At 37.2% G+C, this 17,748-nt stretch overlaps 1 protein-coding gene across 3 annotated transcripts; it reads right to left on the bottom strand.

Annotated features, from left to right (window-relative positions):
• Positions 1-2,783: 2,783 nt before the first annotated feature.
• LOC149008977 (Zinc finger C-x8-C-x5-C-x3-H type family protein) lies at positions 2,784-17,042 on the bottom strand. 3 transcript variants are annotated; one of them, XM_089160535.1, is made up of 11 exons: positions 16,675-17,042; positions 16,412-16,593; positions 15,817-16,254; positions 13,130-13,282; positions 12,885-13,022; positions 12,525-12,683; positions 9,193-9,285; positions 8,917-9,033; positions 7,355-7,429; positions 6,872-7,071; positions 2,784-4,761 (listed from the first exon to the last, which is right to left on the bottom strand). In XM_089160535.1, the coding sequence occupies exons 3-11, from the start codon at positions 16,168-16,170 to the stop codon at positions 3,468-3,470; spliced, it is 2,583 nt and encodes an 860-aa protein (XP_089016661.1). In that variant the 5' UTR covers positions 16,171-16,254; positions 16,412-16,593; positions 16,675-17,042; the 3' UTR covers positions 2,784-3,467. The 3 variants fall into 3 exon arrangements, with proteins under 3 accessions (XP_089016661.1, XP_089016659.1, XP_089016660.1); XM_089160533.1 differs by lacking the exon at positions 16,412-16,593 and having other exon boundaries at positions 16,850-17,042; XM_089160534.1 differs by having other exon boundaries at positions 16,412-17,042.
• Between the last annotated feature and the right edge of the window lie 706 nt (positions 17,043-17,748).

The raw sequence follows: 17,748 nt of genomic DNA on the forward strand, positions 1-17,748 counted from the left end.
CCCTTTTTTTTTCAACTTTATTTATACTGCACTTGAAAAAGCAGAATATTATCTTGTAATATTCGTTGTACAGTCCTGCCAAACCGAGTCCACATGTAATCTATTTGTTTCCATGCTCTCTTTCATCTTTTTCTTTTCTTATAATCTATGAGATATATTATAGAATAACACTGATATAATCGCACTCATTAATCAAATATTCTATGGTATAACCCATAAATTAAAACTGTAGCATATATACCTTGTTCTTGGATGCCAAACCAGAAAGATTAGATGCTTAATCCCCTTTCATGTATCAGGGCTTGATCTGGTCTGGTCCAGTCTGATCAGGAATTCAGGGTTGATCAACATCTAACATAATCTAACCCAAAGTAACTTACATGGATATTCCTTCGTACTAGTAAAAAAGGTGGGGCATCCATGAAGAATTGACACATTTTTCTCTAAATCCATATCCTCTTCGCTCAAGGATAGCGTCTGTCCATCTACATGGACCTCTGGATGCAAAATGTGAGGCCTATGCAAGTAACAACGGCCACATGTCGCTCATCTAGAGGCCTAGATGGACGATCAGATGCTTCCTTTAGACAAAGAAGATATTTATTATTTTTTCTAAGAAAAAGTTGAAATTATAAAAGGAATGGTAAACAAAAATTACAATTAAAGTAATATATTATTGAGAGTTTGAAGTTTAAGCTAGTTTTGGGTGCAGGATATTCTAGAATTTCTTAAGAGCAATGCATTCTAAATATCAAAGTTTGAATTGTGGCCAAATACCAGGGGGCCCCAAAAAAAAAAAAAAACAAAAAAAAAAAAAAAAAAAAAAAAAAAGCTCAACATATATAAGATATGAGTTTTTAAATTATCAAGCCTTGAAATACATGATATCTCAGAAAACCCTTGTGCTTGATCAAACCAGATAAACTATTCTTACTGGGAGCAGTTCCTTTCTCTAGATTTTACATTCTTATTAAAAGCTTTACTATATGAACTTCTGAGGAATAATTTTCTTCTGCAAACATGTCGGCCGCTATACAAGTCAACAACAACAATATATTGAGGTATTAGTGTGCTTCCCAACTCTGCATAAAATATCTTACAAAAAACTACAAAAATCTAGGATATTTTTTAAAAGAAAAAAAAAATGATTAAAAGTAGAAATTATGCCGTGCAAGTTGCAACTCAAAAAAGAAAACACAGTAGGAATTTGACTAGAGAAACATGGGTTTTCTTGGGTGACTTGGGTCCATTCAGAGTTGTCACTAAACAATGAAACAATTCATACTTCTATACATGAGGATTCGACCGGGTCGAGTTGTATCAAACACTCAACCCTAACCTAACCCTAAACCTAATCTAAGGCTACACCAACATTAGGGTTGGTTTGAATCTAATCCATTTGGGCCGTAAGGATTAAATCCACACCCGGAACTCTAATCAGTTAAGGGCAGGCTTCCACAACGATTGGTGGACCGTGGAACATAGTTATAGCCCCATGGTCAATGCATTGAAAGAGCCTCACGACAAAACTTGATGGGATAAGACTACAGAAAAATTGTTCTCCTGCAGTTGAGTCGACCAGTTGGTCAAACTAGTGGAACTGGTTGGGCTGGACATGGTTGATCCAAAATCAATCCATAAGGCAGGGTGATGCATCAAGTATGGTATATGGCAACCATGTTTTTGTACTTCACTGTCAATCGAAGTTGATAAGGTTCCAATCATGAATGAGAAGCGTACATGAACCTGAAAATATGGAAGGTTATGCCAAGAGGAGAGAGGGATCAAGTGGGCTTGCATGGGCCAAAGCAAAGACGAAGTAACTCTTGGATATGTAAAAGAATATCCAAAGGAGTTAAGATTAAGACTCTCCTCATTTGTGGCCAACACTTCCCTATCTTTTTATCTTCTCTCTACACGCCATCCAACAATTATGGAACCTTGTCTTTTCAAATCAGGGATCCATCAGAACCACTGAAAATTTTACAAATTTGAGGAAGAAAAGGTTCTAGATTGTCTGGTCAAGAGTTTCTCATTGTCTAGCACCGCCCTTGATCTGGATAGGTTAAGCAGTTCAGATATTTCTGTTGAGGTTTTATGTGAAATCATTCTCACATCAAATCTGAGCCTGCCTATGTGAATAGGGACCAATCTCCTCTTTAACTAGTTTTTGAAAGTAAGTTCTACCCAAGTCTTAACCAGTAATATCAGAACTAGACATGGCAACTTTAACAATTGCAATAAACCCAACTGATCCAAGTTTTCTGGTCCAGAATCCAGATAGCGTTTCTATAGGAAAAACAACCAGCCTGACGCCTCCTTAGAGATCACTAGTTCACTACTGGATTGCTTCTTGGTAGAACCAAGTAGAAATTTTTACAAGTTATGGGAACCTCATTTTTCATATGGTGTTTGGAGCATCAAATAGGAGAAACAAATTTTTTAGTTTCAACTTCAAAATCACATTAATAAGAGAATAAGGATTTGCCGGGGAAAAAGAATGAAGAGATGGAGGCCTGAAAGCCTGAATCCCTTGCTTTGAGCTCCCACTACAGCCTTTTGAGAGGAAAAAGTGGAGGGTTCCCTCTTTTTGAGTGTGTTCACTAGTACTTATTCTCCTTGTCAGTTGAAAATGTCAAAGAGGCCAAAATATTCTTTGCTATATGTGTGGATGGCACAGCAGACGAACATCCTTAGAACCCAATTCTTTTCTCAATTGACAGACGCAGAATTGAACTTGATTCTTCAAAATACATTCGGATTTCATGCCCAACAACCCTTGTAACTAGTACGATGAAGATGCTTTCCCTACTCATTTCTTTCTGTGAATGTCGTCATCAAAAAATTATAAAGTGTTCTGCCGCTCTTTCCCAGTTTCATTTTGGGTAACTACTCTGGTCCAATATCAAATCTTATCAGGTTCTGTCCGGTGTCAGTTTCTACAGATTCCCTGAAATCAGAGGAGTTCAGCTCCGTTGCTTTCAGGTTCAACCGGTCACCTTCAGTCAAGGGCACCGTTGGGAATTCAATGGACCAAAAACTTTCAAACATGACGGCTCTGTCAAGCAAATAATCCTCAGGTGCGAGGAGAATTGATGAAACATAACTACTGTAGCCAGATCGAATGTGCTTTGATTTTACTTCTGGGGCGTATATGGTTTGTCTGCAGTAGTCTGTTAAAGCACAAAGTACCTGGGTCTTTGAATTTATAGGCCACATGTTAAGGCAAGGATATAGGCTGCACAATAATGATGCAACTGCAAAATATGTTTCGTTAATCTATGAAAAACAAGAAGACCAACTCATAAATAAGTCGACTATCTAAATAATGTTTAATGAAAATGTAAAACTATTACAATGATACAAAGACTAAAACAAGCTTCCCAAACAGTTGACCCTAGATATTTAACACTGGATGGAACTTGGAAGCAGTGCCAAACTACTCCAGTAGGACTATGGTTCCTCGCCTATATGGCTACCAGCCTCTCTCTTCTAGACCTGCCTGAGTCTGCAGAAGGTGACCGACTTCTTGATCTCTTTCTAGAGGATCTCTTCAGCTTGACGGTATCACCATGAATGGTACTTGGTCTACCCTCCATGATCTGTGTTTTCTCATACTCATCCTCTTCCCTGTGATGTCTTCTCTTTCTTCTAGTTCTGTGGTTCTTCCGAACTTCTACATCTTCATACTTCACAACCCCATCCCCACATTCATGGAGATCAATGGGACTGCAATGACTAGGACTCCATCTTTCGAGATCACATGCTGCTTGCTGTTCACAACCTGACTTTTCCACAGATTCTATGGAGGATGTGGTCTCATCTCGTTTCTGGGATTTGTTTTTCTTGTTATTTAGTTGAATACGAGATTGGTTCTTCTGATGTTTCCAGCAATCAAAATTCTCTTCAGATTCCCTTTCCCCAATAGACGAAGCCCCCCCTGGTTCCCGGCTAGCCGAGCGTGATCTGCATCTTGATCGCCCTGATCTGGATCTGTATCCACTGGTTTTCCCACCAGAACTATTCCTGGACTTATATCTTCCACAATTTGTTTCATGATCATCAAAACTATATTTCCTTCTGAGTTCTGCATGTTCATAAAGGAATCTGGTTTCTATTTCCCCACTATGCCGATCTAATGTCTCATCAGAATGGTGGCTTGAGCCCCAATCGCTGGAATTACGCCCCCCATCATATTGCACAGGACTGTCAAACTCAGAACTGTTATCTGCCTTACTGTGATCATCGGGGGAATCAGCCTCCTCTGTCCAAGCCCTAGAGTGCAAGCTGCTGCCTGGGTAACCAGGGTGTTGAAGTCCATTTGGATCTGAATATTTTCTGCGGGCATTATGACTCAGTGAATTCCTGTTTCCTTCATATTTTCCAGGCTCATCAGATCTATGCTTTCCTGCAAGTTTTCTATGATCATCAGGATGGTCCTCTCGTGTTTGTTGGCGACTTGAGCGTCTACTAGAGTGCCTATTCAGTTTCCCTTTTATTGTATCCCTGTCAGAGTGATCTTCCCCAGAATCATTCGCACAGGTGATAGTCATATCATTTCGTTGATTGTCTTTGTATTTTATATTCTCTTGGGACAGTCTGTTCTCACTGCAGAGGCTTCTTTCCTTTCTATTGAAACCAAAGTGGGGCTGCCTTCCTGAACGGCTGCTTCTCTCAAAACTATATTCATCAGAATAACCTCTACCAGAACCACCATAGGACCTGTCTGCATCCCTTGATCTCGATCTTCTTGAGTGGTGCCTGCCAAACAACAGAAGGGATGATACAGGAAATAGCACAAACTTAACTGCCAAAGAGGAAGGGGGGGGGGGGGGAAGAGCACATCCCTGACAACAACAGCAACAACAAGAACAAGCCTTAACTAAATGGAACCAGCTACATATTAAAGGCCATACCAGATAGAAGGCCTAAGCCACGCAAACCCTTTCTAGCCATTTCTCCTATGGTTATTTTAAGGTCTACTACTAGCTCTTTTAGTTCCTTCAATCTAGATTAAATCACTCCTCTGTACAAGAGCATTTAAAGGCCTCCAATGAACATAGTGGTGCCACCTCAAACAACTTGCTCATAACTTATCATTTGGTTGAACATTTCTCCTTCCTATTTTGGCCACTCATCCATCTTAACATCCTCATTTCCCTACAACACTGAGTTTATTTACACGATGCTTCTTCACAGCCCAACACCCTGCACCTTACATCATGGTTGTACAATGATCATATAAAATTTTATTTTGAGAATTAAAGGAATACGTCCATCACACAAAACCCAAGACACACATCTCCACTTCATCCACCCTATTTTAATTCTTTAGGAAACATCATCCTCTATATGACTTTCTTTATTTATGATTGAGCCTAGGTACCTAAAATAATTGTTTTGTGGAATAACTTATAAAACATTCAAATAAGATTAATTGGTATACAAGCCTGGCTGGAGCAACAACATTTTTTTCTGGTGGAATTTTGACCCTTGTGCTATGATGAACAAGGGTGGATTAAACAAACATAAAAGACTACACCAACATGAACATGCTTTTAATGGCCTGAAATTTTCCAATAATGTGTTACTAACAATATTAGAGATGGCAAAGTTCATCCAGATTCATTATAATAAATTCGGACCCCCTATCTCACTTTTCAAGTGGCAGGTTTGCTGCCAAAATGCCAAATTTTCCATCCAAACTTCCACCCGCTTTCCAACAAGGATTTACCTAGGTCTGACAGTGATAGCATATCAGAAAAAGTTGTGTGCCAACATGTACGTGTCATTATTTTATAACTGGAATGACTCTGGCAGGGCATCCAATGGCCCATCATTCTGACTGTCCAGACACTAATGGTTAAACTGTATTTCCCATAATGTTTGATGTGGACAAAATAAATTTGCTTAGATGACCATGAACTCGGAAGTATGTACTCTTGAGACTTAATTGTTAGCTACAAATCTGTCACCACCAAGGCTGCCACTGCATATTTATTTAATGACTATTGAATATGGCTCAACCTCTCAGTTTCAACAATTAGAAGAGGATCATTTGTATCTGGCAATCCATTTACCAACCATTAGAGCACCCTCAGGGCAGTGGTCATTCAAAGACCCGAGCATGCTGTTAAGAATCCAAACCACTAAGAATACCTACGCATACAAATTTCCTCTCAAAATGTGCTTGGAATTAGATGCACATCTGAAGAGAGCAAATAAAAAATGCCAAACTAGAAAACCTTTTCCTTCACTTGGACACTGGGGGAGAAGGGTACCCTAAACAATAGCAATTTTATTTTGGGAAGCAAGCAGTTGTCCGTATACGAATCAAATTATTAAGGAGGTAAACAGAGTGCAGGAAAACCCACAATGAGGATCATATAACTTTCGCCAGGCTCAAGTTCGAGATTGCTTCAACTAAGGAGATTGGGTAGATTTTTAACAAACCTTCCAGCAAAAGCACATCAAAACCTGTTACCTTTAACCCCACCCCCTTTTTCTCTCTCTCAAGATGTGCAGGTTAGCCTGTTTAAGGGTTTCAATGTTGATTCCAAATTGAGTAACTGATCTGGTAAATGCACTAGAAAATGAATAGAAAATAAATACAGAGAAAAGCAGGCAGAACAAGATGACATAATTGTAGCCACTGCTTAAGAGATAAACCCAGAATTTAGATTTCAGATGAATATAATAGGGCGGCACCATGGCAGAACAGTAAAAGTATAGCAAGTTTAAATGCAAGAAGCATGTATTTCTGGATAATAAAGCTTAAGGAAGAAACACATCAATTCTATGGGGGTAAACCACCAAAAGTAGTTGATACAGAATTAACCATGTAGCACACGACTTATGAGCATACTCATACCTGCCGGTGTTCCGGTGCTTTCCTTGACTTTTTGGCTCTACATCCCTATCATACTCGTATTCATCTGAAGGACCAAATAAAGCAGCCATCTTCTTCACCCAGTACCTAGGGGGTGGATTATCCCAATCAGCCCATTCATAGTCTCCACCAGGATTACTGAAGCAGTGGATAAAGTTGCAGGCTGTTCCACGAGAACATGTCTACATAAAATTAAAAGAAAAAGGATGAAGGTAGAGGGGCTGGTTAAGATTATATAGGGGGGGGGGGGGAGAACACTAGAGGCCAATATAAAGCCACAAAACAAATATCATACACACTAGATAGAAATTCCCTATACTTCTAATGAAATACAAGGATTATGATGGGAAATAGTGAAACACAAAAAGCTTAGAAGAAAAAGAAAAAGAAAGGAGTCAAGTTGGATGGGGAGGGAAAGGAAAACTACATGGAGAAATTTAGGAGCAGCACAAATATAATATTTACCTTAAGCCTAGACTTCATGTACTCCCCACATATTGCAACCTTCCATCTTGTCACACCAACAAACTCACATGTCATCTGCCAATAATCAAGAGGACAAGTCACAACCAAAAAAGTAAGGCGCCTATTTGGAAGTTCTGAGAAGCCAGTAAAACCTAACCAGTCTTACGTACATCCAGTAAATGATCAAGAATATAATACTCTGAGATGTAGGACACAAATTTATTTAATAGAGGGAAGGGCCCTCAGGCCTCAACCCATGTATCAAAGATATTAGTGTATGAGAATTGAAATTTATCTAACAGATACATACTTTTTTGACTTCCCCCTACCTACCAAAGGCCCACCACACATCATGTGAAGCAACCGAAAAACAGCATGATGGGAGAATGAGCAAGAGAGAACACAACAGCTGGACAAGATGGTTGTTTGGTATCTCTCAAAAACCATCTAGAGAGTTCTTGAAAGAGGTCCAGGTTCAATTGACTGCTATTGGGGCTTCTACCCTTTAACAATATTGAAGCCACAGAAGAGGGTAAGGGAGAAGTGGGTGAGTGGAGGATAAACCTAGATGGCTAAAAATTCTGATTATAAAAGTAACACAACATGGTGATGAAGAACTAAACGCATGCATCTGTAGGCCCACAATATCTGCAATGCTCCTTTGTTGGTACACACCATGATTTGAAATTTCAGACTTGATGAAGGTTGAAACTAAAATGGATGTGACTCGGTAACAATGCAAAGTTCCAATTAAAATCTCGGTACATCAGATGAAAATAAGCATTTTGGTTGACATTTTGGTTTGACATAAGTTAGGGTTTGACTAAATTATGGTATAAAAGTTTTCTTGAATGAATGCATCAAAATTTTTTATCCAGGTGAGCTTTACAAGAGTTACACTAATTAGAGGAGGAAAACTCTTCAGAACCTCAGGGTTATTGCGTTTGGCCTAGTCATCTACATTTCTAGGTGGAATAAATGTTGGGGACTACTAAAATGACAACTTACGGCATTGGATGATCAAGATTCGTTTAAATCCAAACCTAATTGGTAAATCCTTTATCCCCCAAAGGTTTCAGGGTTTCAAGGTTTCCTGGACCTTTATGTCGTACCATATAGACTTGAACGGATAGTTTTGTGAAGGAGTTTTAACCTTGACAGTACCATTGTAGACTTTTAGTAGACTACCAGTACAGTAAAAGAAGAAAGATATCTCCAGCAGTTTCTTTACTCATGATGCTGGTTAACAGTCACCAGATTGAAGCAAATTGAGGCCCAGGCTTATGGGTTTTCACAAGAACAGACCAAGCTCCACTCTTTATGCTCACAAGCCCATGCAAACTCACATTTGAAGCCAAGATCACAGCACAAGCTAATTTTGGCAAATCTGTGAGCAGTTAAGATTGGCACCATTTTTGGGTGATGTGGAATATAATTAATAAGTAAACTAAGTGATCGAGCAGAAAAATTTGAAACACTTATGGCAGAAAATTTTCATTTATATGGTAAATTTATTTTCCCCCGCCAGAGAGCATTAACTAAGTGATAAAGAAATCAGATACCTGTTTGCCAGCAAAGTAGCGACCATTTATAGAATCAAATGCAAGAACAGCGGACTCCAGGGACTTATAGTGCACATAAACATTCCCACGCAAATGAGATGAACCATTTCTGCACACCTGAACACAAAAGATGCATTCAAACAATTGAAAATCGGAAGCAGCTATTGATGAGTCACAAGATAATAAAACAGAGGCATCTATTTAACTGATGTACCCAAACACAATGAATAGGCCTCCATAAATATCACTGGCAAGATGGAAGTAGCAGAAAACAACCTTAAAATTCACAATTTCTCCAAACTTCAAGAATTCTGTGTGCACATCCTCATAGAACTCCTCATAACAGTGCTCAACCTCTTCATCTGTACACTGAAATACAAATAAACGAAGAAGAGTCCATAACAAAGAACATGCAGCACTGAGCACTACAGTTTGCTGCTAGCAAATACATAACATCAGGAGACCATCAAGATAACAGGCAAGATGTAATAACAGCAATGCCAGCCTAAATGACTCTGAAGTCAAATTCCACTTAAGTGAAACTTTTCCATAATTTGGCGATATATACACATGATACCCTTGGCTACCCCAATAATTTATTTCTCCTTGTGCTAATTGGCAACTATGGTACATGTCATTCTTCAACCCATAAACCCAACACATAGCTCTCCCTATCTCTCTAATAAGGATTTCCAGATGAGATATAAAGCTCTCATGTGTCTCTCAAGTCTCAGTGTTTCAACATGTTCCAACTTCCAATAGACACCAATACCTTTCCCTTTCTCTAAAGACATTATCTAGTGAAGACACCCATATATCTTCATGTTATATTCACATGCCTCAGGGAAAACCAATGCTTGTTCTAACTGTACATTTGGTATCAAAATGAGAATCCATCTAAAGTACAAAGAACCTAGTCACTTGCCGACTGGTCATAGACACCAGCACATACAGACTGCAATAAATAGAGAAGTAACCAGTTGTTTGTTAAAAACAGCAATCCATGTATTGACTTTCATAATACAAACCCCAGATATGTGAATCCAGTACATGCAGCCTCAAATGTGCATTTCTACAGTTCCATATTTAAATACATATTAAGTCTTAAGAGTTAAGATTATCTTGTGCTTGCTATAGTTGTATTTGTCATTTAGGTGATCAAATTGCATCCTCAATGCAGCCAGATACAAGGTGTTGTCACCTGCCATCTCCAGAACTCTGGATGTTAAGCATGAAGAAGTAACCATTGGCCAGGGACCAGACAACAGTAAATAACTATTAGTCGTTAAGGAGTCAATAAAGCATGAAAAAATTGAACTCCTAAAGACATAAAACTAATGTTTGCAAGAAACACACTTCACAACAACTGCTGCTTTTACTGGAATGAAGTTCTACACAATGGTAATAGTGATGAAGAGAACAATCAATGAAGAAGACAATAATAATATGAACAATGGCAGCAAAAACAGCGATAATAGTCATAATAGAGACAGTACAAATGATAATGATGATGATGAATAGAAAAATCATGTAAGAAAAGAACTACACAAATTACAGTGCATTGCAGCAGATATGATACAGGAAAAAAAAAAGTGTTGCTAAAAGCATAATCTAAAGTGAATAGAGTGGAAATGTGAACAGGATCAGGCAATATCACCTCCAAGAAGGGGCAAGATTTAGATAGTTCAAGATTGTAAACCGAAGGCAATACAGATTCTGAAATATAAATCCCAAACTGTAGCTGTAGCTACATACTTGCTAATCCGTAATATATATACACAAAATTGATAATCTTTAACATATATACACAAAATTGAATGTCCTACGGTAAGCACAATGAAATCAAAATGGTACATTTAATTTATGGATACAGAATAGCTATGAAATTGCTATCTCCTGCCTCAAGCAATCCAAAAGCATGAATCCTCATCTGAGTCAACCTTGAGATGAATTTCTGATGTAATATGAGTCAAAGAACAACAGGAAAAGGTAAAATAAAAAGACTTTTGCATATCAGAAGGTAGAAACAATAGGATGTCAATTATGATATTAAAATTAATAATACAGAAGACATGCATAAATGACTGATCATATGCAAACAGAAAAGTGCATCATGACTCTTTGAAGGAATAGTGCAAGATGAAGAAGATAAGCAGAATGCAAAAAGGAAGCATCTGGTATCCTCAATTATGAAGCTTTGGAGCATCATGTGGAGTTATTGTGAAGCCTCAACGCTAAAGCACATCATTGCTGATAGGAGCAATACAATGACACTGGAAACAATCTCTTCAAATGAAAGAGAATAATTGAAAGGCGTGATGAGGTGTATAGAGAATCACGGCCTGAGAAATGAAGTCATATTGATGATAGAGATCCAGTTTCCCAGGAATCACTGATAACTGCTCACTGGATTCAATTATGCACTAAAAAGCACATTGTTGCAGATAGCCTATTGTGCACACAAAGAAAGAAAGAACGAATAAACTTAAAAGATTAAAAGAAAGAACGAACGACTGCTAGTAGTTACAACAGCAAGTCAAATAAAATATTTGGTAACACCGAGAAAATGTATATCTGAAACTAAAATTCAGACTTCACAACAACAACTTAGCCTTATCCTAACTAAATGGGGTCCATTACGTGGACCCTCGCCCTCCAGTCAGCTCCATTCAACACTAGAATATTTTGACTTTTATGAGTAGAATAACAATAATTGATTGGAGTTGAAAATTGGTATGTTCTATAAGTGAAGTCAATGGATGGAAAAATGCAATAAAATGAATTACTACTACATTGCATAGACTGGACACAAATGATCAGGGTTCTTCAAAGTTCAAATGGATGATCTGGTGTTGTTGGGGTGGTTTGAAGAACTTATCTTATTCAATATCCCCTACAAAATTCTATATAGTTTGCTTATTATCTTCATTAGATATCAAGAGGCAAGGGAAAGATACATTTCCTACAACTATTCAGTACCTCCTATTAAAGAACATTTATGAAAAATGAACAAGCAGGACTAGGACCAAAAGCTAAAGTACATAGATTTTGGTGGACAAATTTGGCCATGTATAAGGGTACAACTTACAAACAAAAAGCTTACAGTAACATATACATAAGAATGAACTCGAGACAGTCAACCCTAAGCTGCCAAAAACGCAAAGCATAACTTGCATGGATTAGACACAAAATGGTGAATAATCACCCCGGGGGGGGGGGGAGTGAGGGAATTAAAGAAGAATAGAAGTAGTAAACTTAATGGCAAAACCACTATAAACACATAAATATGAAATAACTTATATGATTTTGGTCACAGCTGAAACTGAAATGCCTTTTTGGTATGTTGATTTTGCCATCAGGGTTTCAAACAAAATCCTAGTAATTCCATGAGGCTTCAGCCCCTTCCAACAGAAATCACTGAAATAATTTCAATTTCTTACAGAAGTTAATTTAAATATTCAACCAATATTTTGAAAAATCATGCACATATATTTACTGTTTATGCCAAGAAGCCCTTTTCCAAGGCTAATATATATATATAAAACATGCAGGAACTTCAAAATAAATCATCAGGATACGTCAACCACACGAAGACATTATGTACAGACCTCAAGCCCTTCATCTTGCTCCCAAGCAAGGCCAGGCCCGTTGTACATGTTCTTGATAAGCAATGTGCATGATTTATCCGGATAAAAATGAATTCTACTGCAACGTTGCCCAAAACGACAAGCTCCAGTTTTCAGATGGAATGGGCAATGAGCTTTATCCTACAAGCAGTAGCACAGAAATAAGTTGATGATATTTGATAAAAGATTAAGCAACAACAACTCAACCAAGACACAGAAACATGACAAGGATAACACTAGCATTAAAATACATGAATTTTTGCCAAAAAAAGACCAAAACGACAAGAATAAAAAGCAGTCGCAAAAGACAACACAGAAAGATGGAGGGAGGTAGAAAGACACCTGTTCCGTTCCAAAGTTTGGGATTTGTTGAGCAACACTCTCAAGCATATTTTGTGCTGAAGAAGATTGAGTACTCTTGTATGCAGAAAAAGCTTCAGATTCTGGAGGAAGAGGATTTGATGTAGGTCTGTCAGCATCCTGCAATATATCAATATTTAAGATTTAAAAGATGATTTTTGCTATGGCACTCTGACCTAGAAAAGCATATCAAAACAACTAAATAACAAAAAGAGAACTTTCCAAACCTCTTCTCTGCATTTTTCATCTGGAATTTTCTTTGGAACCTTAATCCTTTTCTTCTTGACAATTATCTCATTTCCTTCCCAGATAATTTCTGCAGGTCCTTCTTCTACATACTCCCAAGCATCATCTTCCTTCAACTCATTCTCAGGCTCAACCTGTCAGATATTTATGAGGTAAATCAGTATATAAAAAGGGGGAAGGGGGGAGAAAGGAGCAAAAAACAGTTAAAATTTTCAAATGAAGCATATAACAGATATCACTAAAACATGAATTATATAAAGAATCACAACAACACTTTGCATTTGATACTCATAAGCAAATTAATCTGTAAGAATAGCACAATCAATGTTAAATTTGATGTTAGTATTGCTGATTTGACATTAGATAATCAATGGTTATGGATAAGTACAAACTTGATTGGTTTTATGGACCCTTTTGTTTGTTTGTATGAGCAGAATCCATATGGAATCTGTATTAAAATGGCAGTGAATGTAAGCCATTCATCCATTCAATCCTCATGTATATCACAGATCAAAGCTCAAGAAATAATGTTTAGGTCTTCAAACTACCTCTACTAAAATTGAAGAGAATAATTATCTGCAGTGGTCTAAGTGTTCACAAGCATTCTTGACAACCCATGATAAGCTTCAGGAAATCACATATATTCCGGTCAAAGTGTTCACAAACGTCCTTGACAACCAATGATACGCTTCAGGAAATCACAGAGATATTCCACAAAAAGAGAACTCTATCTTATCGCATTCAAGTTGAAATGAAAAGAAGAAAATCAGCAGAGCATTGGCTTGTGAAGCTTCTTTTGAAAACTGAAGCCTAGTACTGATACACCACTGCTAGTGATGCATTCTCCAAGTCATAGTCTCGAAGGCAGTACTTCTAACATTGCCAAGGGTGCTAATCCATTTTTATTTCTTCTGTAGGACTTGGTAAAGAAGATAAAGCTCCTGTGGAGGTCTCAGTAGAAAAACTAAATGCATTGATGAGGGGAAGAACTTTGAGGTAAGTTACTATTCCAAGAAGATTACACAGATCTCTTGTGTCCACATTCTCTCAAGCATATCACTGGCAATTCCATATTTCTCCCCATTTCCTTCCAAAGTCCGATGGATCAGCACATGCAAATTTGTTCCCATCTCTCTCTCTCTCTCTCTCTCTCTCTCTCTAGCTTGCACTCCCAAAGCCTCTTCACCATGTAGTAAGAAAGGAGACAACCTTAACTGAAATACAATACAAAACCATTTTCCACATCCTTTTGTATCTAAAGGATCCAAAAGATAAAAGAGGATAATTCATGAACAGGGTAAACTTACTGGTCTCTATTATACCAATAGTGGTCCATTTTCAGAACTTAAAACAAGTAACACCACTTAACCAGTGGCACTGCTGACTAGTCTGAAAGACCTTGAAAGTTCAAATTCTAGTCCCTTCCTTATCTTCAATTTCTGAGTGGTATTTTCAGGCCGACAATTTAACATTGTAACTTCACTCTTCTTTCTCATCTGTAACAACTGCCCATAAGCCTATTCTCTTCTTCTTGCTTCTCTTTTGAAATTAAATATTTGCAAGAAGTTCAATCTTGATGTTTAGAGGGAATTCCTACAGTATAATTATCCTGCTGCATTTGTAAAAGATTTTCAAGAATGCAATGGACTTTTTCAGTAAAAAAAGATGTTCAAATTATTCTCTATTTTAGAGGGAGTCAAAAAAAAATTAGATACAAGTACTTGAGCATTTGTGCATTGTTTCATATGATGAAGTGAATGTATTTGGGTAGAATTCAAATCTTCAATGGAGGATTATGGAATACTTTAGCAAAGACCATGCACATAAACTGTTTCAAAATGCAGTAGCCAAAACGAATAATCCAATCAACCAGAAAATGTTAATGCTTTCACGTAAATTTTCCAGGATGTTCCAGTTATTGACTTCTTTTGCTTTCTAAAGTGGTTGTCCCTTCTTTCTTCTTTGAACTTAACCTTATAATCTTAGATGCATATCCCAATTGTTCAAGAAACCTGACATGGTTACCATCGTTATTATTTTAGAAGCCCACAATTATCCAAATGTCAAATTCTTTTAGAAATATTAAATTTAATATTTATTATGCCACGCATTCCAGTCTTGTTTCTTCAGTTTCTCAAAAGTGTTTCCTTCTTTTAGTTAATACCAATACTACAGATCATGTTTACAATTGGCTGCAACGGATCCTTCAAACCATATAAAGTCTAGTATCAAATACAATTAGAAAACATTTTATGTTCTCAGTAAGATTAGGGGAAAAATAACAAATACCCATTTGTGACATAAAACTTCATTCAAGGAACCTTAGATGCTGTTAAAGGATCATCAACTAAGGTGTTCTCTCACCTGGAGAGATTACCTCCATGGTAGGAGTTTCTTATTTACAAATCCCAATTAACATAAATGCCCTACGATATTCCTATTATTGACCCCTGCTAGCTCTAACTAACTACTCATGAGTCATGACAACCATGGTTGGACCATTTAATTTCCAAATCTCTCTCATCTAATTTAGCAATAAGATTGTAGTTAGATAAGTGTTACACATTACCAGTATCATAATTTAAAATTAACAGATAACTTAATATAGAAAACATGCATGCCGAAAACAACAACAACAAGACATATGATGAAGATGACAAATGGCTACCTGCTTTCTCTGTGACTCTTCTAGTAGCCTTCTTTGGGCCTCCTCTTCAGCCTTTTCTACCGCTTCTATCCACAACTTCTCATGCTCCTCCCACTCTTTCCTCTGTCTTTCCAAGTACTCAGCCTCTTCCTGCTCTTTTAACTGGATGCGAAGCTGCTCTTCTGGATCATTCAGTCTAGCTTCTTCTTCTGCCCGTTCCTTCAATGCAACCTCTCTTCTAATCTGCTTCCTCTTCAGCCTCTTTGCAGCTTTTCTCTTTTCTTTTCGAGAAAAATTCGTTTGGTTTTCCATTTCAGGTTGTTTATTGTCCGTACATGTAGAGGAAATTCCTCTACCATCGATGTGTTCCGGCATTCAGAATGAACCCCGGCCCTCTATAATAGCTTGAAAGATTGAAACTAAACGTTCACAGGATGAAGGAGCTCAGGGTTCGTGGCTCTGTCACCAGCAGATAAGGATTTTAGTATTAGCGCACATCATTAGTTGACAGAAAATTCAAAAAGCTATCCAGTGCGAATCATAACATGGAACCTACAACCAAAAGCTGCAACTAAATGATGAAGATGATTGAGCATGAAAGGGGATCAACATTCACCTGATGGTAAATCAAACGCAACTTCATAGAAATAAGCTTTAATCAAAGCATCGCAGGCATGGCTAGATTAATTGTTGGGGGTTATTCAACTTTCTTCATCAGATGGATTCATACACACAAAGACAGTCGAGGTTCCATGGTGACTCGCATAAATAGTTTAACAAATCCAGGACCAAACGCTCCTAGAGATTCAGGCAAAACAGTAAACTATAACCAGTTTTTTTATTTTTATTCGACTCCTCTTAGTCCAAAATCGAACTCACCATTGTTATAAGATGCTTCAATCCCGTCTTTATTCTCCCCTTCTTTCTTTCTTACACAATCGAAAGAATTTCGTAATCCAAACGTTAGAGGATTTAGGTTTTCACAGAAGAGAGAGGTGGTTCCAGTGTAGGGTTTTCGATGAGAAATCACTAAAGAGAGATACAGAATACGTACCGTTAAAAGAAATCTTGACGGTTGTTCTGGGAATTAGGGCAACGAAGTCGCAGACGAGCAATCGAATTTCAGATGCATCCGATTTCTTTAACCAGATTTTTCGCGCCTTCAATTTTAATTAATACATTTCCCGGTTCAAACGAAGGAGATACCACAACTTTTCCGTTGGCATCGTTTGTTTGCAATGGTCTGTGGAAAAGATAAATACGTGAGTCATATGTAATGGAATGGAACATACCAAAAATATAAAATAAATAAAATGATTTTGTAAAAAGTTTAAAAAGTTTACGGCCTATGTTGTTACATGAACCCTCAAATCTCTGGATTCACAGATGAAAGATTTATACCGTTTGATTTTATGAATTTTTGAATTTATTAAATATAAAAATTTACTTTTTTACAGTAAAAACGTTAATTTATAGATTTATGGGTATGGTGTGAAATCGAGAGATATCACTGCTACTATAAAAAGCGTTAAACATTTGAATCATGATTATATATAATAAGTTTTTTACGATTTCAGGTTAACAAAACAGTTAATGAAATTAAACATAACCTCCATATATTTGAAATATCTATATTTTTTAAATTTTAAGACTCAGGCAACCAAACAAACCCTAAAAAATATGATCTTACTTTATTGTTTTCAATTTTTTTTACAAACTGTACCTATTTTGTTAAATTTTAAAAATTGATAGGATATAAAAGTTAACATTCCACCTTAGCAAACAATAAAGTTTGAGTGTCAATTTTTTAACTCTAATCAACCAAACAAGCCATATTTTTAAAATTCCGTAAAAAAAAAACTCACCATTTTTTTTCCACCCCACTTTAGATCCGACAAATAACAACAACAATAAGCCTTGTCCCAACTAAATGTGGTAGGGTACATGGATTAT

Source organism: Hakea prostrata, chromosome 7, assembly GCF_041222555.1.
Source record: "Hakea prostrata isolate BN-2017 chromosome 7, UWA_Hpros_2, whole genome shotgun sequence".
In the NCBI taxonomy this organism is placed as follows: Eukaryota; Viridiplantae; Streptophyta; class Magnoliopsida; order Proteales; family Proteaceae; genus Hakea; species Hakea prostrata.